Source organism: Monomorium pharaonis, chromosome 9 (genome assembly GCF_013373865.1).
Source record: "Monomorium pharaonis isolate MP-MQ-018 chromosome 9, ASM1337386v2, whole genome shotgun sequence".
In the NCBI taxonomy this organism is placed as follows: Eukaryota; Metazoa; Arthropoda; class Insecta; order Hymenoptera; family Formicidae; genus Monomorium; species Monomorium pharaonis.
Window position 1 is genome coordinate 11,909,967 of NC_050475.1, and position 27,563 is coordinate 11,937,529.

Below are 27,563 nucleotides of genomic sequence, written 5' to 3' on the forward strand. Positions count from 1 at the left end.
TAATCGTAATTTGACAAATATAGTCTTATTTCTTAATCTATTCCAAACTGCAAGATACCATTTATTTGTAAGTATAAGCTATGTAACTTGTATTTTAAAGCAAATTTTTTTATGAACAAGGATAAATAATGACTCTGCATTATCGACCTCAATCAAGTTTGATGGGCAGTTTAGCATCCTCTTAAGAAAGAGAGATTTTCTTACTTTTGACTATTCTGCGATTCTTCTTCATCAGAAGCTTCTCTCTCTTTCTATTTTTTTAATCAATTCTCTTTTTGTGTTTCTTCTTCTTTTTTATCTCTTGCTGTCTTTAGTCTTATTTATAATCATTTTTTCTATAAAAAAAATTGATATTTTATTTTATAACATTCATGTTGTATCAGACATAAACTTAAAAATAACATTTCGACATTAATAATCTTTTTTTGATATTGATTAGATTTTTTTAGATTTTTTTAGATATTGTAAATATAATTTATTTACATGTAAATAACTTACTTTACTCTTTTTCTTATCTTTGTCTGTACTATTTTTAACTTTCTCTCTCTCTTTTCTTCTTTCTTTTAAAAATAAATTTTAATGATAATTGTATACATAACCATCTATACAAATTTGTCAAAATTTAATCGCAATGACAGCTACTCTTGCAACACTAAGGCTGCGTTTCGATATTTACTGTCAGTACTGAAAATCTACAGTATATGTAACGTAAACTATAGATTTTCAGTACTGGTAGTGAATATCGGAACGGAGCCTATATAAGCGCAGCGAGAGAACCAATCAGCATCGCGGAAAAGCGACAACAATACACTTCGATAGATTCGAGTATCGATGTCATGCCCTTTTTAATAAAAGGAAAGAAAGGAAGGAAATGCACATTATGACTTGTTCTCTTTGAAAAATTATAACTTACGAACCAATGTATGAAATTTAAAGTTTGAGGGCGCCCAATGCTTAATTGCGGCCTACATATGTCGGTTACAAGATCGGATGGGGAAATCCGATTCGTAACACTTAGAAGGATTAGGGTTAACAAAGTTATTGTTTGAAATGTAAATAGAGACAGTAATATCACTTTCTCTTCTATATATTTTGCAAGTCTATTTTAATAAAATAATATTTTGTAGATACAAGGCTGATTCCCACAAACATTCGATCAGAATGAGTTCAATTTCGACCCACGAATCTTGTGATAAATCGGAATGTAAACGATCGCAGAGGGAGGAAAGCGCAAAGCGTTACGTTTACACCAGTCCACCTGCGATCAGTTTAGGCATTTGGTCGGAGAGACCCAGCATCAACGTCCAGATCAAAACGGATTCTGATTGCAAACAAGAAAAAACTACTATTAACAGCAAGACTATTGTTAATATTAATGAAATGAAGAAGGAGAGAGGTAATGTGAATTATATCAACCGCGTTAGTAAAAATAACATCATCAGGCACAAACTTAATATCGATTCTTTGGCAAATAAAAATTCTGACGAATTAATCGCAAAGAAGTTAATAGCACACACGGCAGCATCGAATTTTAAAATATCGAACCGATTTAATGCGGTGTCTTCTTATTTAACGAGGAACGAAGATAGAGCCATCGTAACTGGGGTTCAGCTGAAGAGAACTTCTACCAAAGCACCAAGAGAAATGTTAAAGAGCAACGAGAATGAGGTCGACACTACGCCAATAAATTTCAAAGAGTTGACGAAGACGTTTAGTCAATACCCGAATTTTAAACAGAACCCTAAATACAGCGATGGATCCTCGGCGATTCCTGGCGATGTGCAATCGAACGAAATGAAAAAAATTACGAACTCAAGCGTCAAGGATAACAACCACGGCTGGTTTACGAGAGCAACTGACCAAGACAAATTTTCATCTAAAAGTCAAGTTCAGCAAAACTTGCGTGTGAGAAGATTCATGTCTGTAGACGTGAATAGAACAAACTGTAATCTTGGCTTACAAGATAAAATACCCTTCAGATGCAATGTTAATAATGCAGTGAAGATTAATCTGCCGATGCCCGTTGTAAAAGGATTCAAAATACCCACCTCTGATTTAAAGACAAACAATAATGAGGTAAACGACAACGGTCTGTCGACGATTGATGATTTTAACAAGCAGTCTCCTAAACCTCCAACAATGCCAGTAATAACAGGGGTGACACTAAAAAACACCAAAACAAAACCTAAATCGATCCCATTGGTTCAATTAAATCCTAGAGATATGCTGTTGGAGTCCATTCGAAATTTTGGCGGACGTGAAAAATTAAAAAGTGTAAGTATGGTAAGATAAAACAATAACCAAAAGTCCTTTGAAATTGAAATGTACAAAACCATGTTATACTATATAAGATATTTAAAATAAATGAGATTACTTATAATTTATTTTACTTTTTAAACTGTTTAATAAAGTTAAGTTAAGGACTGTGTTTCAAGTTCAACGAGTAGGGAGCGCATAGTTCACGTCAATTAGAGATTTCAAAAATTCATATAAAAATTACTAGACAAGATCCATTGTAGATCACTACAAACAGATATTGTCTCTTTTTATGTTTGATCATCATCAGTCCTAATTTCAATTATTTTTATTAAATTAAGTTTTTACAATTGTATTTTTTAGAAATTCTGGATAAAGTTCCGAAAAGGGTTATCCTCTGATCGCGCTGAAATTTTAACCAAAGCTCACCCTTGATTAGAGAAGAAAGTCCCTAAAAGGATTTTTGGCGACAAAGCTTCGTTTGCTCCTCAGCCTCCTTCAAAGTTTTTACAGTTCTTACTAAATATCTCGGAAAATATTGATTTTAGAGAAAAAAGTTTGAAACAAAAAATAAAGCTCATAAAAAGCTCTACAAAAAAGTTTATATATATACACACACACACACACGGGGGGGTGCAACGGGGGCCTTCGGCCCCCCTCCCGCACCCATCCCGTCCAAGTCGCTAACCATGTACATATTGCAAACAAAGTAAAGTTTACATGTGTTTGCAGTTTTCCAATACAATTTTTTTCTTGAGCTGCGAGTTATTTTGGGTCATAACAGCCAAAATAATAGGTTTACGTAAAAAATGTATATAACCTTTTTTGTAGAACTTTTTATAAGCTTCATTTTTTGTTTCAAACTTTTTTCTCTAAAATCAATATTTTCCGAGATATTTAGTAAGAACTGTAAAAACTTTGAAAGGGACTGGGGGGCAAACGAGGTTTTGTCGCCAAAAATCCTTTTAGGAACTTTCTTTTCAAAAGTGAGCTTTGGTTAAAATTTCAGCGCGATCGGAGGATTACCCTTTTCGGAACTGTACCCGAAATTCTATTTGAAAAAATAGAATTTGTATATCTATAAATAATAAAGTAAATTAAATGAGAAAAAATCTTGTTTAGTCCTGCTACTTTATAATTAAGGACAAATCATTAAAAAATACTGGATTATGCAAGAAATTTTATTAAAATTATACAAATTATACAAACACAGAGTGATTGTGACAGTGGTGGAGAATGTACTTGACTTCCTTTTTAGTGATTACACAGGCACACAAAAAAAAGCGGTTGGTCCGGCGGACTAGACTAGTCAATCCTTATGTATTTCGACCCGCTGAATCCGAATCCAAGGTCAGAATTGCAAAGTTAGCTCGCATTTTCTAACCTCAAAAAAAAATTTTTTTTTAATGTTGATCCGGCGGACCAGACTAGTCAATCTTTATGTATTTTGACCCGCTAAAACCGAATCCAATGTCAGAATTGCAAAGTTAGCTCGCATTTCCTAACCTCAAAAAAAAATTTTTTGTATAATGTTGGTCCGGCGGACCAGAATAGTCTACTTTTATGTATTTTGACCCGCTGAATCCAAATTCAATGTCAGAATTGCTGAATTGGCTCATTTTTTTCTAACCTCAAAAAACACCTTGTAAAAGCAGTTTGGATCACAAATGTATAATCCGGAACATGCAGCCTTGCGTAATCACATTACCCGGGGAAAATTCAATACGTATGACAAGTTTGAGCTTCTGTAAATAGCGTAGAAAATTCACTCCCTTTTTCTATTATATTTCTTTTAGTCTCGAAAATTCTGTGCAATGGCTTTTTCTTACGTTTTTTTTCTTTCACAGAGACATCATGTTTGAGCGTTCAGCAGAAATCAGCCATCATATTCACATCCCACTTGCCTTAATATCGATACTACATCTCCTTGATGTCCTGATGAAATCTTTCTCTATGTTCTTTACTATAATCACCTAGATTTTCTGGGAAGTAGTCAATATGAGAATCTAAGAAATGCAACTTAAGATTCATTAGACATATAGAAAACCTAGTTTTCTATAGTTTTTCATCACTTCCGCTACCTTTTCTCTGTGATCTTCATTTTTGTGGTTTCCTAGAAAATTTTCCCCGAGTAATGTGGTTACGCAAGCCTGCACGTTTCGGATCATACATTTGTGATTCAAACTGCTTTTACAAGGTGTTTTTTGAGGTTAAGAAAAAATGAACCAATTCAGCAATTCTTATCTTGAATTTGGATTCAGCAGGTCAAAATACATAAAAGTAAACGAATCTGGTCCGCCGGACCAACATAAGAAAAAAATTTTTCTGAGGTTAGGAAAAAATGAGCCAATGCAGCAATCCTGACATTGAATTTGGATTCAGCGGGTCAAAATACATAAAGATAGACTATTCTGTTCCGCCGGACCAACATTATAAAAAATTTTTTTTTTTTTTTGAGGTTAGGAAATGCGAACTAACTTTGCAATTCTGACCTTGGATTCGGATTCAGCGGGTCGAAATACATAAGGATTGACTAGTCTAGTCCGACCAACCACTTTTTGTGTGTGCCTGTGTTATTAATTGTCCACACAATAGAAATTCGTAAACGTGACATACGACGGACCAGAGATAAAATTTATTTATGCAATTTTAAAGCATGGGAACCTCAACCATATCACAATAAGTTTTCTGAGTAATGGAGAAGATTTGGCATCTTCCAACAAATATACATTGTTCTACAACCTTAAGGCTATTCTACAATTGCGTAAGCGTGGTCGTAAGTGGTTGTAAGAGTGTTGTAAGGCGTCGTTGTAAAGCGATACTTCCGGTTGTAGAGCGTGTTGTGGAAGATGGTTGAATTTCATCTTTCACGACTATAACAGATGTGAACGTAAGAGCCAACCAATCAGAGTGCTGTTCACGTCATCATGCCGCACACCGCCATAATTTACTGCACTCTGATCGGTTGCTGTAATCAAGTTTACAACGTATCTTTACTCTATTGTAGATTGATCCGTTGTAAAACATTTATGACTACTACTACTCCTACTCCTACAACCTTACGCTTACGCAATTGTAGAATAGCCTTTATATGCACTGAGAAGTTATCTCTAACGACCAAGTAACAAATTAATTGTATCATATTTATATTATACACTGAAAATGGCCGAAAACAATGCGCCAAAACGTTTGTAACTAAGTTTTATACATAATAATATACTTTAAGCTACAATAATATACTAACATCCAGCTTTGGCTCTCGTTACACTTATACAGTGTTCTTTATTATTTTATAATAAGAGCCATTTACAATAAGATACCTTTAATATTTAAAATTATACAAAATTATGCATTTTAAAATAAGTTGCATTTTAGTGTGTATAATTTATATTAAGATAAAAATATTAAAATAGACTGTTTATGAGATAGTAGAAAGTATAGGCCACAAAAAATGGATGGACCAAATATTATAGTTTGTTATCTCTCTCTGACACAGACTAATGGGATAAGCTCTACTGACAAGAAGATATACTATAGTGTAATAATAATCGATTTCGATGAAACTTATTTTATCGATATATTATCATATCAAGTGTTACTGGGTAAAAGAATAGTCTGCAATACTGAACCGTTCGCGAGAACATCGTAATTACGAGCACCATATCAACTCAGAGAAGAAAATAATTCAGCAAAAAGCTCGTTCTTCTAAAACGTTTCAAATTTATTTGCGTTGTCTATATTTTATTACTGTCATTACTGTTTAAAAATACAATTACATCTATTAATTTCCAGTCATTTTATAGAATATATAACAAATTTACCAGGCAAAGAAAAAAATGCACTTTTATGAAATAAATAATTAAAACGTATTTATTATATTAATTTTATGTTAAAAAATCATATATCATTAAAAACATTTTTTTTATTCAAGAAAAAAAAGTTGCTCATCGAGACTTAAACCCGTAATGTCAAAATTACGAATCTAGCACATTGGTACGCGCTGTGCTATGCGTTTCTTGCTGAAATATTTTCTTCTTTGGGTTGGTATGATGTAATTACGATGTTTTCATGAATGATTGAATATTGTCGATTATCCTTTTATCTAGTAACTCTTGACATAATAATATATAGACAGGAATAAATTTCATTAGAATCGATTATTATCACATTGGAGGGTCTTCTTGTAAGGCACATTCAGCAATACTAATCCAAGCAAAAGTTTTTTTTTTTTTAAGATTCTAAAAGGCGCCAAGTGTGTGCATGTGTATGTCCCTAAAATATTATTATGTTACATAAATCCAAATAATATTTTTATTTACATTATTCTTAGTTTTTTACAAAATAAGTATAAATGCATAAAATTACGAGCAACTATTCTCATAGCATCGAACATTGTAATAAGGTCGTAGGAAGATTACAATCTTACACATGTTAATTATAATGTTACTGGGATATACACTACCTTACAATATAAACAATAATAAACAAGATAAATTTATAGATAGATAAATACTTTATTGCCATTCTCTTGCGGGGAACAGGCAAACTCCCGCTCCGCTTACAAAAAAATACCTTTTCGACTATTCGACGCGCATACTAAATTTAATATTACGTCATGAGAGAAAGAGATTACATACGTTCCACTATCCATTCATCCCCACATTCATACGTAGACCCCCGCTTCCGGCGCTCATCCGTTTCATTCTTCATTCTTCACCACTCTATCCACATTCACTCCCTTCCCTCTTCTCACGCTAGGATTCTCTCTCCTCTCTTCTCCTTTTCACTCACATGTTGTCCAATCCCTCCAACCACCTCTCTCCCTCTTCCTTCTTTCCCAACCTTGTCAACTATCTCCTGCCATACTTTTTCTTCCCCCCCAGTCTACGCATTGGGTGGCACTCACTTGGACACGGTTCATTTGGAGGCGGTGCATTTGGACGCGGTGCTTTTGGACACAATATCTTGTGCACGGTTTAAATGGTCACGATGCATTTGGACACGGTGCAGTTGGACACTGTGCATTTTGACACAAAAGAAATTTTATTAAATGTATACCAGTTATATGCACACGTAAAATTTGACCACCGGATATTTGCACACGAAAAAATGTCATGAAGCTGAAGCTAGCGGCCACTTCCAGCGGCCAGATCCGAAAAGCCAGGGACGAATATGGCGCGGGGCCCTCAATTAAAAAAACCGACTTTACAACGTATTTATAGATAATGCATTGAAAATAGTAACACGAAATAACAAAACCAGATAAAATTAACATGAAAATATTGAAAATAATTTTAATATATTATAAAATATGTACATAAAAATTATAAACAAATAGCGGCCAGATAGTCCACAAGCCACACGCATGGTGGTAGAAATTCAAAAAAATTATATAATGTAGTCTAGGATATGGAAAGACCAAAACACTTTGTAGTTTTCAGTATTACGTCCCCATTGTTTATTTAAAAAATTATAAACAAATAGCGGCCAGATAGTCCACAAGCCACACGCATGGCGGTAGACATCCAGAAAAATTCTAGAATGTAGTTTGGGACATGGAGAGACCAAAACACTTCGTACTTTTTAGTATCGCGCCCCCATTGTTTATTTAAAAAATTATAAACAAATAGCGGCCAGATAATCCACAAGCCACACGCATGGCGGTAGACATTCACAAAAATTCTAGAATTTAGTCTGGAATATGGGAAAACTAAAAAATATCTTGAAATTCTTTAAGATATAATAAAATAAATAAAATAATTCATAACAGTTTGCTTAAAGTTCAATAATAAAATTATTTATTTTTAACTGACAGTTTGATTGAGAACCCGATATTAGTATTAACCAAAGCCAACGACGGGGACGTTTCGGGATTCTGACCTCATTTTTGTTTTTAACTTTTTTTAAAACTTTGTTTTTCTGTTTTTTTTTTATTTTTATACTTTTTGAGGTTTTGTATTTTTTTTTTTTTGTTTTTATTTATAAATTTATAAATTTATTTTACAATTACATACTTATATCCTTTAATAGACGATAGTTTAACAAATTATAAATGAAAAGATACAATGATATAAGTATGTAAATATAAAATAAAGTTATTTTATATTTAATATTAGAGTATAATAAAAATAAGATCTTTAATGGCATTTTTAGGTTTTAACGTTTGCATCTGTTTCGTGTTATAGGTTTCTTTTGATCGCTGCTTGTTATAATATTTAACGATGCGCATAATTCTAAGGTATTGTTAAATCCAAATGGACAGGATTTTGATTTTTTTATTAACATTATCGGATTTCCAGAACTCGAGTTCTTTGAGTTATTCATTCCGTCACTATTCAATAATAGGGCGTTTGATTTAATATTGTGTTTTTCTTTTTTCACATCAGTTTTTGTTTCGGCAAAATATGTCGCAATAATCTTTTCTTGCGTTGTTCATATTTTTTTCGTCAAAATGTTCCATTCTTCCCGTTGCAATTACATATGCCCAGCTGTAAATATGAACGCCGCAATTACCTCCAACATTGATATTTCCGTCAGTTTCAACTATTATTTGTGACAGAATATCGTTCGGCATATATAACGTCCAGTCAGGCCAGACAACATTTTGTTTGATGTTGATGAATATTAATATTCCGTTCATAATAATGTTGTTTGGGTTGCCATGAAGAGAGTCAAAATATATCATTACCTTCTCTTTAGGTAATACTGCTAACAATGTCCAATGAGTGAAATAATTTATTGGTATTAACCAAATATTTTTAGTCCACGCACTTAACATTGCACCCCACTTCTTATACCCACAGCTGATGGTGCCTCTTCTTAATATGCTTTCGCAGAACATGGTGTCGAAGACTAGTAAATCAAAATTTTTTCCGTCATTGCATACATTGAAAAAATGCATTAATCACTTCATCGCTAAGATATTTTGCAACTGATTTGTACGGCTGCGGTATCGTGAAACTATCAGTTGTGAGGATGTGCCCATTTATATTTTTCTCAATGCAAGGAAATCCGTCAGGATATCTATTATTCGTGGAAAATAAACTTTTTTCTACGTTTACTTCTGCAACAGTTGACGAACTTAGTTCGACATCCTCGTCACAAGTACTAAACTCGGATAAAATATTGACGCTATTATCATTATTTGTTACATTTAGATTGGACAATGATTCTTCGACTTCAGAAGCATCAGCTAGTTGTAGTGATTCTGACAAAAAAATAGGCTCACCGGTAATAGGAACGAATTTGTTATATTTAAGGAATCTGTTGGATCTCATGTGTCCCTTCTGTTGTCTCTTCCAAGTTTCAACGGGATTGTCCTGGTCTTTACTTCTTCTTTTAATTTGCCTCGTGGTTTTTAATGAGAATTTCCGTTCCTTCAAACCTCCCTTAATAAAATCGAAATTCTGCATTATAAATCTAGGAGCAGGCATTCTCTTTTTATGTACAAATTTGTAATGCTTGAGAATGTTATAATGGTTTTCTACTGGAGCATTACTATGACGGTATAAACCTACTTTCTTAACAATCACAGCAGACCACAATGGAAAATAGGGCATCAAAAAATCTCCAATATACCGAATAATTTTTAAATTGAAATAATCATTCTCTTCTTCGGTGCATGTACTATCTTTCAATGTTTTTATTTCAATTGCATGGAAAATTTTCCAGTACGGAGAATTTTTTGTTGCACACGCTGCCTCTTTCTCTGCCTCCGATAACATGCATTCCTCCGTCGAATCATCTCGAATTTCATTGCTATTCATGTTTTCATTATCTTCGTCATCGTCTGAATTATCGTCACTGTTGACGCTGTCGTTTTCTTTCATTTCGCTTTCATCGCTTCGTAGAGTCGTAATAATGGAATGAAAGTTTATCACCTTCTCGGATAAACCGAATACTTGCACGAACGATTTGTAGATCTTAGTAGCAGATTCTACGCTGTCGCAGTGCAAAGGCTTACCAATAAATATGCCAATAGCTGTACGTTAAAACCATTGTTTTTTTTTATTTGGAAAGTACTTTTTACCTTTTCGAATGACAGTCTTTATCAAATGAGATGAACATATATGAATAATGACAAATTTTATTTCATTATTATTTTCCTTTTCGGTAATATTGTACATTAACTGGATGTACTGCCATAAGGTCATACCATTAAATGCCGACGAACATGCATGAAGCAAGGCCAGACTAAAATCGGTCTCGATTTTGTGAATTTTTGTCGTCGAAATCTTCTTCATCATTGTTACTAACGATTTCAGATGACCTTCTATTGTGACAGCATCGTGCTTTCCCGAAATCAATTCGAATATCGGTAAAGGTCCAAACTCTTTCCCTCCCGGAACTACCATGCAGTAGTAGTAAATAGTTTCGGAATGCAAATTCACAATGTCAGGTTTTTGTACCAACGATCCAGTGGCATCTAAGTATAAAAACCGTTGCTTTTGCGAAAGAAAGTAGCGAATTTGTTCTTCGGTAAACATTGTTACAGAAAATGGTTTCACCGAGAAACTTTGAATGTATCCATCGAATACTTCACCGCAAACGTTCATCATGAAATGTTCATCTAACTTAGACATCAAAGTTATGAAATTCTTGTGCAGATCATCTCTCGAATGATTCTCGCTGGATATTTTTTGAAGTATTTCTCCAGATAACGCCAAATTTAAGTTACCCATTTCCAGAACATCTTCTGGCGTATCGTTCAATAGTTTTAATTTTAATGATAAAGGTGACAACTTTTTAAGCTCCTCCGTATATAATTTTCTTGTTGCACCTTGCACAAAACGACGATGGTTTTCGTGACTACTATGATCGAAATTACCTTCTGTAAACACCATCAATGTATGATCTGTATACGGATAAGCAATCGCCTCTTTAACGATAAATTTATATCGTGATGTATGTGAACGATGTATGTTTACACTTTGCAAGAGCTTGAAAACTTTTGCCACCTTTACATTGCAATGAGCATTTATGCCATTGGCAACTTAAAACGCAATATGGATACGTGGTGCTGAATATTTTGTTGAATTCTACAAACCAGCCTTGTTTCATTTTCTTCCCGCTGGTCCAAAATTCATCCCAAAACATGGCAGGAACAATGAAGGAAGTACTTTCCTTCCATGAAAAAAATGTACTTCTTTCTTTTAGACTTCCAGAAACGCTACTTGCAACTTCAATTTTAAGTGTGCCGTGAAAATTATTTTTCGGAAATGCAGAAATGACATTATCGGTTTTATTCTGATTATTTTTCAAATTAAAATTTGCTTTCAAATCTGCATTGTTCGATTTCTGCATTATCGTTTCTTGCTCCTCGTGTACATTCCGAATATCTTCATTATTAATATGTTCCGAATTTGAACACGTTTCCATGTACGAAATATTTGGTTCAATATTTTCTGCATTCATATGTGTACTACGATTGTCATAATGTGACAAGTCAGTATTTGAATGATCCGTTTCTAACAATACATTTTTAACTTTGTCGGCCTCGTATTTGTATGTCATACGTTCTAATATATTATTAGAATTCCGTCGAAAGAAGTAATAGCACTTTCGACAGTGCTTTTGAAACGTTCTCTCATCTTTTGAATTTTTGTAGACAAGCCTACAAATTGGAATCCACGTGCTTTGTTTAAAACGTTTTAGATTATTTATATAATCCTTAAAATTTAAATTACTTGAATAAAAACCATTCAAAGCTGCATCGTAAATAATTTCGTTCGTTAACGAATTCATTGTGTAAGAAATAATTTTTAATACATTCAGAAAAAAAAGCAAGCTAAATTATATTTTCTAATATCGGAAATTAACAGACTGAATTTGCAGACGCAACGAAATAACACGCTAGTGAGGGAGGTAGAGAAGAGAAAAAGCTGAAGACTCCGCATCGGACAGCGTGGCGACGCTTACTAGAGAATGCGTCGCTGTGGACCCACGGTACTATTGCGCTTGCCTAAAACAAAAGGCAACGGCCGTCGCTCGCTCACCATTTTCCATTGTGGTCCTATTTTCCATTGTGGTCTGCTGTGATTGTTAAGAAAGTAGGTTTATACCGTGATAGTAATGCTCCAGTAGAAAACCATTATAACATTCTCAAGCATTACAAATTTGTACATAAAAAGAGAATGCCTGCTCCTAGATTTATAATGCAGAATTTCGATTTTATTAAGGGAGGTTTGAAGGAACGGAAATTCTCATTAAAAACCACGAGGCAAATTAAAAGAAGAAGTAAAGACCAGGACAATCCCGTTGAAACTTGGAAGAGACAACAGAAGGGACACATGAGATCCAACAGATTCCTTAAATATAACAAATTCGTTCCTATTACCGGTGAGCCTATTTTTTTGTCAGAATCACTACAACTAGCTGATGCTTCTGAAGTCGAAGAATCATTGTCCAATCTAAATGTAACAAATAATGATAATAGCGTTAATATTTTATCCGAGTTTAGTACTTGTGACGAGGATGTCGAACTAAGTTCGATAACTGTTGCAGAAGTAAACGTAGAAAAAAGTTTATTTTCCACGAATAATAGATATCCTGACGGATTTCCTTGCATTGAGAAAAATATAAATGGGCACATCCTCACAACTGATAGTTTCACGATACCGCAGCCGTACAAATCAGTTGCAAAATATCTTAGCGATGAAGTGATTAATGCATTTTTTCAATGTATGCAATGACGGAAAAAATTTTGATTTACTAGTCTTCGACACCATGTTCTGCGAAAGCATATTAAGAAGAGGCACCATCAGCTGTGGGTATAAGAAGTGGGGTGCAATGTTAAGTGCGTGGACTAAAAATATTTGGTTAATACCAATAAATTATTTCACTCATTGGACATTGTTAGCAGTATTACCTAAAGAGAAGGTAATGATATATTTTGACTCTCTTCATGGCAACCCAAACAACATTATTATGAACGGAATATTAATGTTCATCAACATCAAACAAAATGTTGTCTGGCCTGACTGGACGTTATATATGCCGAACGATATTCTGTCACAAATAATAGTTGAAACTGACGGAAATATCAATGTTGGAGGTAATTGCGGCGTTCATATTTACAGCTGGGCATATGTAATTGCAACGGGAAGAATGGAACATTTTGACGAAAAAAATATGAACAACGCAAGAAAAGATTATTGCGACATATTTTGCCGAAGCAAAAATTGATGTGAAAAAAGAAAAACGCAATATTAAATCAAACGCCCTATTCTTGAATAGTGACGGAATGAATAACTCAAAGAACTCGAGTTCTGGAAATCCGATAATGTTAATAAAAAAATCAAAATCCTGTCCATTTGGATTTAACAATACCTTAGAATTATGCGCATCGTTAAATATTATAACAAGCAGCGATCAAAAGAAACCTATAACACGAAACAGATGCAAACGTTAAAACTTAAAAATGCCATTAAAGATCTTATTTTTATTATACTCTAATATTAAATATAAAATAACTTTATTTTATATTTACATACTTATATCATTGTATCTTTTCATTTATAATTTGTTAAACTATCGTCTATTAAAGGATATAAGTATGTAATTGTAAAATAAATTTATAAATTTATAAATAAAAACAAAAAAAATAAAATACAAAACCTCAAAAAGTATAAAAATAAAAAAAACAGAAAAACAAAGTTTTAAAAAAAGTTAAAAACAAAAAAAAACAAAAATGAGGTCAGAATCCCGAAACGTCCCCGTCGTTGGCTTTGGTTAATACTAATATCGGGTTCTCAATCAAACTGTCAGTTAAAAATAAATAATTTTATTATTGAACTTTAAGCAAACTGTTATGAATTATTTTATTTATTTTATTATATCTTAAAGAATTTCAAGATATTTTTTAGTTTTCCCATATTCCAGACTAAATTCTAGAATTTTTCTGAATGTCTACCGCCATGCGTGTGGCTTGTGGATTATCTGGCCGCTATTTGTTTATAATTTTTTAAATAAACAATAGGGGCGCGATACTAAAAAGTACGAAGTGTTTTGGTCTCTCCATGTCCCAAACTACATTCTAGAATTTTTCTGGATGTCTACCGCCATGCGTGTGGCTTGTGGACTATCTGGCCGCTATTTGTTAATATTTTTTTAAATAAACAATGGGGTCGTGATACTGAAAACTACAAAGTGTTTTGGTCTCTTCATATCCTAGACTACATTATATAATTTTTTTGAATTTTTACCACCATGCGTGTGGCTTGTGGACTATCTGGCCGCTATTTATTTATAATTTTTATGTACATATTTTATAATATATTAATATTATTTTCAATATTTTCATGTTAATTTTATCTGATTTTGTTATTTCGTGTTACTATTTCCAATGCATTATCTATAAATACGTTGTAAAGTCGATTTTTTAATTGAGGGCCCCGCGCCATCTTCGTCCCTGGCTTTTCGGATCTGGCCGCTGGAAGTGGCCGCTAGCTTCAGCTTCATAAAAATGCCCACCGTTCACTTGGACACGTAAAAGTTGCACACCATTCACTTGCATACCGTTCACTTGCCCACCACTCATTTGTACACCAAGAAATGCGCACCGATCATTTGCACACGGAAAGATGCGCACCGATCATTTGCACACGGAAAGATGCGCACCGATCATTTGCACACGGAAAGATGCACACCAATCGTTTGCACAGCGTTCATTTGGACACGGTGCTTTTGGACACCGTTTATGGCTGTGTTTGCAATGTACATGGGTTAGCGACTTGGATGGGGCGACAGGGTGGGTGCCGAAGGCCCCCCTCACCCTCCCCGTGTGTGTGTGCGTGCGTGCGTGCGTGCGTGCGTGCATGTGTGTGTAAATATATACAGGGTGTCTCCAAAATCACAAGACTTTGTTTAACTTTTTTTTATGTTTATATTTTTAAATCAGAGAATTTTCTTAAGAATAATACGTTGGTACAAAATTAATTAACTAATTTTAAAAACTGTTTTTGTTTCAGATTTCGGAGAGGTACTAATTGCGAATAAACATTATACTTTATAAAATAATTTCAGTAAAGGAAATTTTTTACAGCAATCATATTGCAAGGATTATAAAGTATTTTTTATTTCTTTTGTTATATTAAGAGTTATACCATTTACTTTGAAATTAATTATATTAAGACACAAGAAAATATTCCGAAGATATTTCTTATTACAAAAAAATAGTTTTGCAAATAGGTTTGATTAAAAAAAATGTTTACTTCTAAAATATTATTCAAAGCATTTGGAGTCCGTGCTAAGAAATTTGATTTGTGTTTTTTACTTCTGTACTTTTGCTTATATACACGGTGTTTATTAATGGCTGTCCCAACTTTTTACCATAGGAGATAGGATTATTGACCGCAATTAATACACACATGTACGACCTGTGTACATACATATGTTGTACATATGTGTATTTAAGGTTGTAGTCGGTAATCCACCTCCCATGGTAAAAAGTTGGGACAGCTATTAAGAAACTATTATGCATTATCGCAATTTCATTTAAAAAAATGAAAATTTTATATCTAAAAAGAAAATTATAATTTTATAATATAAATAGTAAATTGTATGCTGCAATTCAGTTCAGCAATAAAAAAAATCTATCATGTTTGTTATACATTTACAATTAATATTAATTTTGCTTTAAAATGTAATATTTTAGGAGTAATACAAAAGAGATGATACAATGATACTGAACGGTATACTTTTCTAACAAGGGAACGGACAGAACTGTCCCTCACCGATTTTAATGAGCTTTGGATATGTTGTAGAACATAAGAAAATATTAGACCCATATTTTTTTTATCTGCGTATTTCGACGTTTAGGGGTTAAAACCACCCCTCGAAAAAAACGCATTTTTTCGTTTTTTGCGAATATCTTGGAAAATATAAGGTTTATGAAAAAATGTTTTATACAAAAGTTTTATGGTATTTTATACTCTTTACAATAGTATATTTATATTTTTTAAAAATTTCAAATTTTTTAATTTATCCCACCCCCCACCCCTTTTTTTCAACATTTAAAAAATTTTGTAACGACAAAAATTAAAGAGCATTAAAAGCCGAATCCACCCATATATAATAACATATGGGTTCCATCATTCTCAATTATTAGCAAAACGAAACAGTAATCTCGCACTATAGGTGCCGCGCTAGAAGTAGTGTTGCGTTATTTCTTTAGTCGCGTCACACTCAATAACTGCCTCTTCTGCGTATATTTTTATATTAAAACATAAAAATGGATTAATCTTAATTATATAATACGCAACGTATTACACGATATAAAGCATGAATGAAAGATGTACAATCAAAGATCTCCTTCCTATTACTAATGGATATTTTATTGAAGCCTCACATGATGCGCTTGCGCGAAAACAACCGGTCCCTTTATCAACACTGATATTAAAGTTATTTGTCTGTGTCGCATGCAAAATGTATATATACATCCGTATAAATGTATTTTCAAACTTCAAATTAAATTAAATTATATACTTATATACTTATATTATCTTTATTATCAGAGCGTGCTACGTGCATATAGTGTAAATAATATAATTATGCAAATAGTTATTGCAGTTTATGTTTTATATTTTTCTCTTGATATTATATATTTTGTTATATTGTATTTGCAGTTTTAAATGTTAAAAAATATTTTGCTTCATATTAATTTATATTCGCATTTGTAACAATGAAAATGTACGTAGGTACATACGTATATATATGCTACTTTTGTTATATATATGCATTTATGCTTTATATCGTGTAATACGTTGCGTATTATATAATTAAGATTAATCCATTTTTATGTTTTAATATAAAAATATACGCAGAAGAGGCAGTTATTGAGTGTGACGCGACTAAAGAAATAACGCAACACTACTTCTAGCGCGGCACCTATAGTGCGAGATTACTGTTTCGTTTTGCTAATAATTGAGAATGATGGAACCCATATGTTATTATATATGGGTGGATTCGGCTTTTAATGCTCTTTAATTTTTGTCTTTACCAAATTTTTAAAATGTTGAAAAAAAGGGGTGGAGGGTGGGATAAATTAAAAAATTTGATATTTTTAAAAAATATAAATATACTGTTGTAAAGAGTATAAAATGCCATAAAACTTTCGTATAGAACATTTTTTTATAAACCTTATATTTTCAAAGATATTCGTAAAAAACAAAAAAATGCGTTATTTTCGAGGGGTGGTTTCAACCCCTAAATGACGAGATACGCAGATAAAAAAAAATATGGGTCTAATATTTTCTTATGTTCTACAACATATCCGAAGCTCATTAAAATCGGTGAGGGACAGTTCTGTCCGTTCCCTTGTAAGTACACAGGGTTGATTTATACCATCAGTAAGTCATGAGAAGATGAAGCATTATTCGTGCTTTGTGTCTTCTAATGTGTAAATATTATATTGTGTGTGAAAGACACCGGAAGGAAAACTTATGTTATTCGTTTGCCATCAGCAATACTTAATGTGAGAAAAACAAGAAATGTGTTTTTGCAATATTAATCATTGAGATTGCTAATGGCTTGCCATTACGTTTTTACGTACACGCGCGCGCACATATACACTATTGAAATATATTCTCGATAGTATGTATTAACTAAATCCAATTAAATTCCGATAATGGCATCATGTGCAAATAATGTACAAAAAGAACAGCACAACAATCGAAACTCAGAAAATAACGGAAGAATATATAATACTATTCAAGATATACATTCGACATTGTTTGTGGAAGAGAATGTAGGGAACTTTTATTTTATTTATATGAATAGTCATCTTTATATTGCTCATTATTTCACGCTTTATATTGCTTATTAATGCGGAAGAAAAATAGAAGAAAACAGAATTAAACTACTTCTTTTTAGTATGATAGAACCATTCGATTTTAACTTTGATGCGATGTATATTAATTTTTAAAAAAGAAAAGTGCGCCAAAGTTATCTTCTGATGGATTAATGTCGGTCCCAGTAAAAGCCAGTTAACAGTAACATAACTAACGTAACATATCAATAACTACATTCACAAAATCCCTGACGGGCTTACTTGACAACAGTTGGACTAGACAAATTTGTGATCGAATAGGCATAATTAGACAGATTTTGTATATGTAAATGTCTAGATATAATTTAGAACATAATTAGTACAAAACGTCTAGCAGTTCGTCTAGATTTTGTAGAAGTTGTCGCAAAAACACTGCGTCGAGATTATGGCTAAATCTATCCAGATTTAATCTAACAATAAGATTTATTCAGAAAATCGGTGTCTACTCTTTATTAAATATTTTTGAAAATTAGTCAAAGTATTTCAATTCAAGGCAGCGATTTGTCTAAATGATATTTAAGATTTGTTTAACCTTGACGGGCCAACTTGGCAAAAATTGGACAATACTGACAAGTGCCAGATGTATATTTCAGATAAATTTTTGATCGAATAGACATAACTAGACAGATTTTGTACATCTAGATATAGTCATCCAGATACAGTCCGGAATTAATGTAAAACGTCTAATATTCCGTCTAAATTTTGTCAGGAGTTGTCATAAAAATACTGCGAGATTATGATCGAGTCTACTCTAGATTATTTAATATATTTGGATAAAATTCATCTCGATTTAATCCAAGACTTACTCAGAAAATGGATGTCTATTTTATTTAAAAAATTTTAAAAATTAAATAAACTTCACGTTTTAAGGTAACAATTTGATTCTAGATTATATCTAAGATTTATTTAAAAAAAACAAACATCTACGTACTGTCCAAAATTGATCTACATCGCTGAACCGCGATTGTTATAACTTTGGCTGCGTTTCGATATTACTGTCAGTACTGAAAATTTATATTAGTATACATAACGGAAATCACTGGCGCCGACTTAGGGGGGCAGAGCACTTTTGGCCCCTCCAATAAAATTATTGGGGGGGCGTCGCCCCCCCCAATAATTTTTATCTTTTTGAAAAATGTTTTTTTTTTTAAGAAACCGCGCGCACAGCTTAAGTCCGTATCAGACTACCAACTAAAAATAAGGAAAATAAGCTTCCTTTCTCGAATATTTGAAATAAACTTTCTTGATTTTGTACAATGTAAATAAAAATATATGTAACTATATAAGATATTAAAACTCACATACTTATATATGAAGCATACTTATATTTGAAGCTATTTTAGAACCTGCGGCATTATTCTTGCGGGCTGTTTGTAAAATGCTAGGGAACTTTCCAACTTACGATAAGAAATGATATAATATTATATGTGAAAGTGTATTTAACTTTTATCTTTCTAGCCTAAAAAAAAGATCGTTAGAAATTTTTCTCTTGCTCTCCCAAAAAGTTTTCCAAGTCGGCGCCACTGACGGAAACTATGAATTTTCAGTACTAGCAATAATATCAGAATCCAGCCTTTGTACTATATACTTTTTTTAACAGAACTACGACGCTGCGCGTTTTTCTGATTTAAACTCAATTTTTTATGTATTTTTATCATGTTACATAATTTCAACTAGCCTTTTCTGCTTTCTCATCTCAACAACTATAAGAAATATCTATTTTTAATTTTTTCCTAAACAAAGCAAAATCAAATCTTTTCATAAGTTCCACATATTATTTCACATATATAAAAATCAATAAAAAATTGTGTTTATATTTATATAAATATAGTTTAACTACATATGTTGTTTATCTTTCTGATAATATCTATTGAATTGTAATAAGTATATATTCATAAGGATCAAGTATTCAAGGATCATTACGAAGTATCAATTTACATATGATCTTCGAAGTTAAACAACATTTCCGATAGCTGACAAAAATATAGGCGACCACTTTTCCGATTGCAAGAGTTGAACAACGCTATAATAAATATAACTATGGCTCGGGTGATCACACATACAAAATTATCGCAAAAAATTAAACGTTAAGCAACACTAGATATGGAAATAATCCAAATTTTTAAAATTTTTTTACTAGATTTGCTATCCTGGAATAAATTAGACAAGTCTTAGACTGCGTTCTTCGACAGCATAGATAATATTTAAGCAATATGTAGACAGATATTTGAAAAAGGTTTAAAAATGAGACTAATGGACGTGTTCTGACGTCAAAAACGCATCTAAAACAAGTCCAATATAAGTCTAATTTCTGTTTATATTTAGTTAAATTGGACCGCCAGAGAATATTATGATCAGTGAACGATCAATAAGTAGCCAGTGATTATTGGTCTTTACCATTAGATCTCTAAATTTAGACCAATGATATTAGCGAATTATTAACCTTTTGTGTAACTATTATATTTTTTAAACGTAGCCAATCATACTCAATAATATAACTGTAATGTATGTATGTACATATACATAGGGACATAAATACTTATCCATCTGAAGTCAATTGTGTTTCGATATTATATAGGGTAGGGCAAGAAGACAGATTTTTGCATAACGCATAAGAAAATCTATCAAAATCTCGTGTGTGTGTGTGTGTGTGTGTGTGTGTGTGTGTGTGTATACTCTTACGAATATAAATTTTTAATAATATAAATAGAGGTAATTATTCAATTTAGTTACCTCTAAACAAAAATTGATGGAATTATTCTTATTTGATGCATTTTTGCACGAAATTAACAAATCTGCCTTGGGATGTGAGATATTAATAATTAAAATTTACGACTAGCAAAGTTAGGAAATGTTATACCGACACTGAAATGTATGTACCTATTATACTGAAATGGGCACTGACTAGTTTGACGCAATCCAGAAGAGACCCACAGGTCAAGACAACTATCTTTCTCGTATAGTGATGTCCAAAAATTATGACTGTACTGTTTAGAATAAATAGGAATACAGTAGAGTCTCGATAATTAACAGCGCGATAATACGCCATTCCCCTTTACACATACTTTTACACACACGAACGCGGCTTTTCCAACTAAGCGCCGCGCGCTGCCTGCGGCCTAGCGTAACACTCACTTCTACATGTGTTGAGGTTACTTTTGCTTGTGTTCTCGTGACATTATCAAAATAAACGCGTTTACAACTGTGATTATTAATTATGCAGTGCTCAATTGTTAAAATGACAGAGAAACCCTAATGGAAATATTTTACTGAAAATTCAAAAATTGACCTATTTTACTATAAAATCGATGAAAAGTAAAATAAAAATTATTGAAAAATTATTCAATATATTTCAAAATAAATCAACATATTTCTATATAAAATTTCATGTAATGCAGCGCAATATAAAAAAAAGTAAAGATATACTGCGGAAAAGTGATAAAAAATTTTTAAATGCTAGACATAAGAGTTACTGTATTAAATTGAAAACTAAATTATTTGTAAATAAAGAATTGCTGAAATATTGGTAAATATTTCTACTTCAAACTAATTTTCTACTTTAAACTAATTCATAAAAGTATTGAAAAATTTTGCCTTATTTTGGTGATTTTTGTTGCAAATTAAAATAATATTAATAAGATAAAATTCTTTTAAATTATTTTAAGGAATACTTATTTTATTAATTTACTGATTTTATAACTTAATTTTTTCTTTAAAGTAACGTTAAAAATAATAAAAATTAAACTATCTTTGAAAATTACTTTACTACATAAAAATTCGATTTTTTAATTATATTTATTGTGTTCTATTACATGTCATTATGATTGTAATTATAATTTATGGAGTTATGTATGTGTATTATAATATAAAGTACACGCCTAATATATATAAATACGTAAAATATTATTCCGCCGCGCGAAACCACGACACGGAACAGAAACGGTGCGAGAGGAGAGAGAGGATGGACGTTCCCTCAAACACCTCTCAATTATCACCGAGCGATCCGCGGGAATTATCACCAAATGTTGGGCGCCAGACGCGCGCTTCCGTCGCATCAACTCACCAAACGATCACGCGAAAGTAGCTCCAAGGTCCCGTTTCACGCTCACTCAGAGTAATTAGCCGGCCGCTTCGATTTTGGTAGAAAGGCGGGGCGACATGCCACAGGCGAACGTCGTTTACGCGAGACGAGAAAAGAATTAGCTTACGCTCCTTTTATAGAACAAATTAACAGCACGTTTATTCGAAAGAAAGAAAATAACAAAAAGAATTAATAATGCAAAAGCAAAGAAATATAGCGGAAAGGTCGCTTCACGCGCAAGTTACAGAGTTTAAGAAGGAGTAACGGAAAATACTCGAAATCAGAGACTAACTCGAACCTAACAGAATTAATCAGAAGGTGCGAAAGAAACAGCAAGAATAGAAGAAGGCGCGAAAGGTAACGATAAGATGCGAGATTACAAATAACACTAGGACATGAAATTAACGGCAACAACGCAACGCGGAATTAACAATAAGATTACAACGCGACATTGACGAAACGCGATTAACAGAGATAACAACGCCAAATATTGGAGGAGTCGAAGCCTCATACACAATCCTGCAAACCGCGGCACGAATGTGCGGCGTACGCACCCCGATTCAACGAGCACGCACCTTGTGCGTGCAACGGAATGGCGGCCGAACTATCGGCTTTCTCTCGCGAACGGGTGCTTTTTCCGCTATCGCCGGGGGCCACGATCCTCAGAGGACGCGTTCCACGCACGCTTCGATACGCAAACTCTAGCCTCCGCAAACTCTCGGCGGCCTATCGCGCTTGGGAGTCGATCGCTTGTTCCAATACTAATTAGAACGTCTTCGCGTATTGTGCTACACCAAAGAGCTCGATCCCAGAACGCGGGCGCGATCCGCCGACTCGCAAGTGGCTGTACAACTCTCACAAAACTACACGGGCAACCTCACCGGCTTCTTCGTCCCTCCGAGTCCTTGGCAAGGCCCTCGCTCGATACGGGACGCTCGTCCTTCTCTCGCCACGACAAATCTCCGAGGATGGCCGGGTTGCTGAAACGTTAGTTACAACGGCTGGTGCGGAAGAGAGCGATCGAGACGCGAGGTGCTCGATCGCGAGTCGATGGTGCACGTAGCGGGTGCGCTACTTGGCTACGCGTCAGCCAATAAGGGATACGCGTTACGCGCTTCGCGACAGTCCGCTATCAACAACGTACGCGATCCCATTTCGCGAGGCGTCCTTCGCTTGTGGGGTCCTTGATCCTCTTCCCTTACTGATGGCCTTCCGGTTTATCTAATCTCTCTGGGGCCGATACAGGAGGGTCGTTACAGTTGGAGGGTCCTCCGCCGCTACTGGCCTTATTGGCTTTTCCGCTGTGACGCCTCGTTGAGTTTTCTGCCATGTCGCTTTTTCCGCGGCTTCCGCCGGGGTCTCAAGTCCCCGCGGTACTTTCCTCATACCTCGGTCCTGTCCTCTATTTTCCTTCGCTCCACTAAAGCTGAATTCCTGCGCGATGTTCCTTGGTGTTTTCGACAAGTAAGGCACCCGATACGCAAAATACAAAGAAAAATATAATTAGTAATCGCAAATAATATCGCTAATGTGGCCCACCGAAGATCGCGATACGCTCCTCGCACCTCCCGGCCGTTCTCGCTAGCGCGAGCTCGAGCCTTGTGACGGCGGAGGGACGCTGCGACGCCGCAGCAAAACTGCAACGTCACAATATGTATATGTATTATTTTTTGTAAAATTGTTCAAATTAAACATTTTGTCAGAATAACAAACTTCCCAGACAGCACAAAATACTAAAAGACGGCGAAAAATTTTTTTTTTTAAGTTGTCTTTCTGGTAAGACTAAAGATTATTATAAAACATTATTTATAGAATTGTTGAAAAGACAACTTAAAAGAGACATTTTCTCGTCGACTTTATAGTTGTATTTTTGGCAGAGCAAAAGTAGACTAAAAGATATCTTTTTGCTCGTCCAGTTGGCGAAAGCAAGCAATACATCACATGCGTACTTGCCCGCCAGTTAATGCGCGGCGCCGCCAATAGGCGGCTTAATTCTTTTGGGAGAAAAATGCAGCCGACGCGCTACATAAAGATCATCCGCAGTATGATTAAGGCAAGCAAAAATTAACTTCCTTCACTATGAGAGAGTTAAACTACCTATTCATTTCGACTGGCAGTAATTTTATTCTCTCTCTCTCTCTCTCTCTCTCTCTCTCTCTCTCTCTCTCTCTCTCTCTCTCTCTCTCTCTCTCTCTCTCTCTCTCTCTCTCTCACTCTCTCTCTTCTCTCTCTCTCTCTCTCTCTCTCCCTCTCCTCTCTCTCTCTCTCTCTCCCTCTCCCTCTCCCTCTCTCTCTCTCTCTCTCTCTCTCTCTCCCTCTCACTCACTCACTTACTCATTCTCTTTCTCTTTTTCTCTTTTACTGCATCTAACACATATAATTTACAATGAAAATTTTATCTATTTTAACGAGCTACAATGAATTGTACTAAACAATTTTTTTCTGAAACTGAATACATAATCAAATTTTATTAAAAATACTTTAATATATTCAAATTTAAAATTAATATTTACTAAAATATTAATAAAATAATAATGAAATGGGTCAATTGAGAGAGGTTTTCAGCAAAAAGTTCATTAAATTTTATTACATTTCTTTATATTTTCAGTAAAATATTTCCATCAGGGAAGACAAAGTGGAAGTTAAGACGTGACTTTTCCACTGGCACTATACAATGGCGTGCAAAAGTTTCCAGTGAGTATATTTTGTACTCTAATTTATTTTAAAAAAAGTAATGAGTTTTAATTATTATGAGACGTGAATATGAGAAATATAGGAAACAAAATAATATAGTAAAACAATATTATTTATGCTTGTAAATATATTTATTATTATAATTGTTATATTTGCATGTGCAAAAGTTTCCGGCCATTTTGTATCACGAGAAAAATTATTAGTCCACATGTTCTATAATACACACAAATTATATTTTAGTATTAATATTTTGTAGCCATACCCTTTGCAACAATAACAGTTGCACAACGATGTGGCATCGACTCAATTAATCGATTAATACAAACAGGTGAAATTTTATCTCATTCTTCCTTCAACGATTTGAATAATGCGACTTTATTTGAATATGTATGCTTTCAAACTTGACGGTCTAACGTTTCCTATAAATGTTTCTATTGGTTCAAGTCCGGTGATTGAGGTGGCCAACTTAAAACTCTCACATTTGAAGAGGAAAACCACTGTTTTAACAACTTAGATGTGTGTTTGGGATCATTATCCTGCTGAAATATCCAATTCTGCAGCATTGTTTCTTCAGCATATGTTAATAAATCTTTTTTTTTAATGTCCTTGTAAATAGCAGCGTTCATATTTCCGTTGATCTCGACCAATGGACCAACTCTTTGTGCAGAAAAAATTCCCCAAACCATCACACTTCTTCCACCGTGCTTCACAGTAGAAATTTGGTACTGAACGTCATTTCTGGTACCAATAGGACGTCGTACATGTTGTCTACTATCGCTTCCAAAAAGATTAAATTTAGATTTGTCTGAGAAAGCTACTTTTTTCCAATCTTCGACTGTCCAATTTAGGTGATCTTTGGCAAATTGTAATCGGACCTTCTTATTCTTTTTACTGATTAATGGTTTTTTAATACCTATACGGCCAAAAAGTCCTACATCATGTAGTCTTCGTGTCACAGTACTACGACTAACATTAGTTAAGTTTTCATCCTTTAGCTCGCGTGCAATTTCGGCAGCAGTTTTCTTAACATCCGCAATTGATTTGCGTTTAATGATACGATCTACCTTTTTAGATGTCTAGACCTTTCTTGGTCTTCCACTACGCGGACGGTCTTTTAAACCATACCCACAATTGTATTTTATAATAATATCATTCACGGTTGATTTACCTATCGATAATAGTGAAGCACACGAGAAGACTTTCCTTCTTTTGAAAATTTTATTACTCTTTCACAAATTTGAATTTGCGTATGCCGAGCCATGTTTATGCTTCCACAACCTTCTATGAACTAAATGTAAATATTCAACGCTATACTCTATTCGTAAATAAGTTTTTGAAGTCCTACTGCGTCAAATATATTATGTGGCCGGAAACTATTGCAAACATAACAATTATAATAATAAATATATTTACAAACAGAAAATAATATTGTTTTACTATATTATTTTGTTTCCTATATCTCATACTTACATCTCATAATAATTAAAAATCATTAGCCTTTTTTTAAAAATAAATTAGAGTACAAAATGTCACTGGCCGGAAATTTTTGCACGCCACTGTACATACGGACACTACGGACACACTCGACGCAGACGACTGCGCATCGTGTTTGCGCGGGGAATTTGGTAATTCCTCTTTTCCGAGAATTTTTCCCCGTTGAAAAGATCAGATGAAAATCCAGATGGTTATTCACATGTAGATTCCCATAAATTTTAGATGGTTTTATATGGATTCCATATGGTTATCCACACATTTCTGGCGGAGGTGTTATTTCTTTGCGTAACAAAATTATTTACAGTTGGAGAGAAAAGGGAAACTAATGCTTATTAGCATCATTATTATTATTAATAGCTGTGTTTTAAAGATTGAAAAGTATATTCAGCGCACAGTTCAGTGAACTGTGAAAGGTATAAAATCACGCAAGTAAATATTAATACAAAGCTTCAGCTAGAACCGAGGCGAGTATGAAGACAAATTTTATATTAGTTGTGTATTTCGCATCAATTATCTTCTTTCAAAGATTTATTTCTTTATGTATGTATTTTGTACACACGCGGACAAGAATGCCTGGCCATCTGGAGTTAGTTATAATCCAATTTCTATATATTATAATCTAGAATACGTTACATGCACTATAAAAATCTCGGAACGCAGCTAACTTCAGTTCAAGCCTTTCTTTTTTTATGGATTTGGGAACGCAGCCTCTTTACTACTAAGCGATTGGTTATTACCTAAAGATTTAATCAATTACGTTCAAATATTCTGGGAGTTATCCAGCAAGTAACAAAAATTGACGCAGCAATATTTCTTTGTTTGATATTCAATGAGAGACAAGAACAGAATTATTGCTGTATCGATTTGTGTTTCTTGCTTCCTCTATGAACAAGGCTACGTTTTAAAACCAATAAAAAGAATAAGTATTGCAATTTTTCCCTGACCCACTGTACAACATATTATATTACATTATATTATTGTGAAATTATAGTATTAATACTATGTTAAATGGTGTTTACTGGGATATCAATAGCGGTTTAATATTGAATACTAACATATTCTAACTTTCACAGTTAATTGTAAGTTTCTATCAACGGAACCAAAGGTAACATCTTACTTTACTGCAACAAATTTAGAATCGTAGAGCATTGCGTTAAACGCGAAATAGTCTTAAATCTGGTCAATTGAGTTACGCATCGAAATGATTGGTTT

At 33.7% G+C, this 27,563-nt stretch overlaps 1 protein-coding gene across 1 annotated transcript in view; it reads left to right on the forward strand.

Moving 5' to 3' along the window:
* LOC105832213 overlaps positions 1-15,372 on the forward strand; it is a 275,864-nt gene extending 260,492 nt beyond the window's left edge. The window contains 2 exon segments of the mRNA XM_036292296.1: positions 1,128-2,274; positions 15,225-15,372. Of these exon segments, the coding sequence (XP_036148189.1) occupies positions 1,128-2,274; positions 15,225-15,242 (1,165 nt within the window). The 3' untranslated portion in view covers positions 15,243-15,372.
* The last annotated feature ends 12,191 nt before the right edge of the window (positions 15,373-27,563 follow it).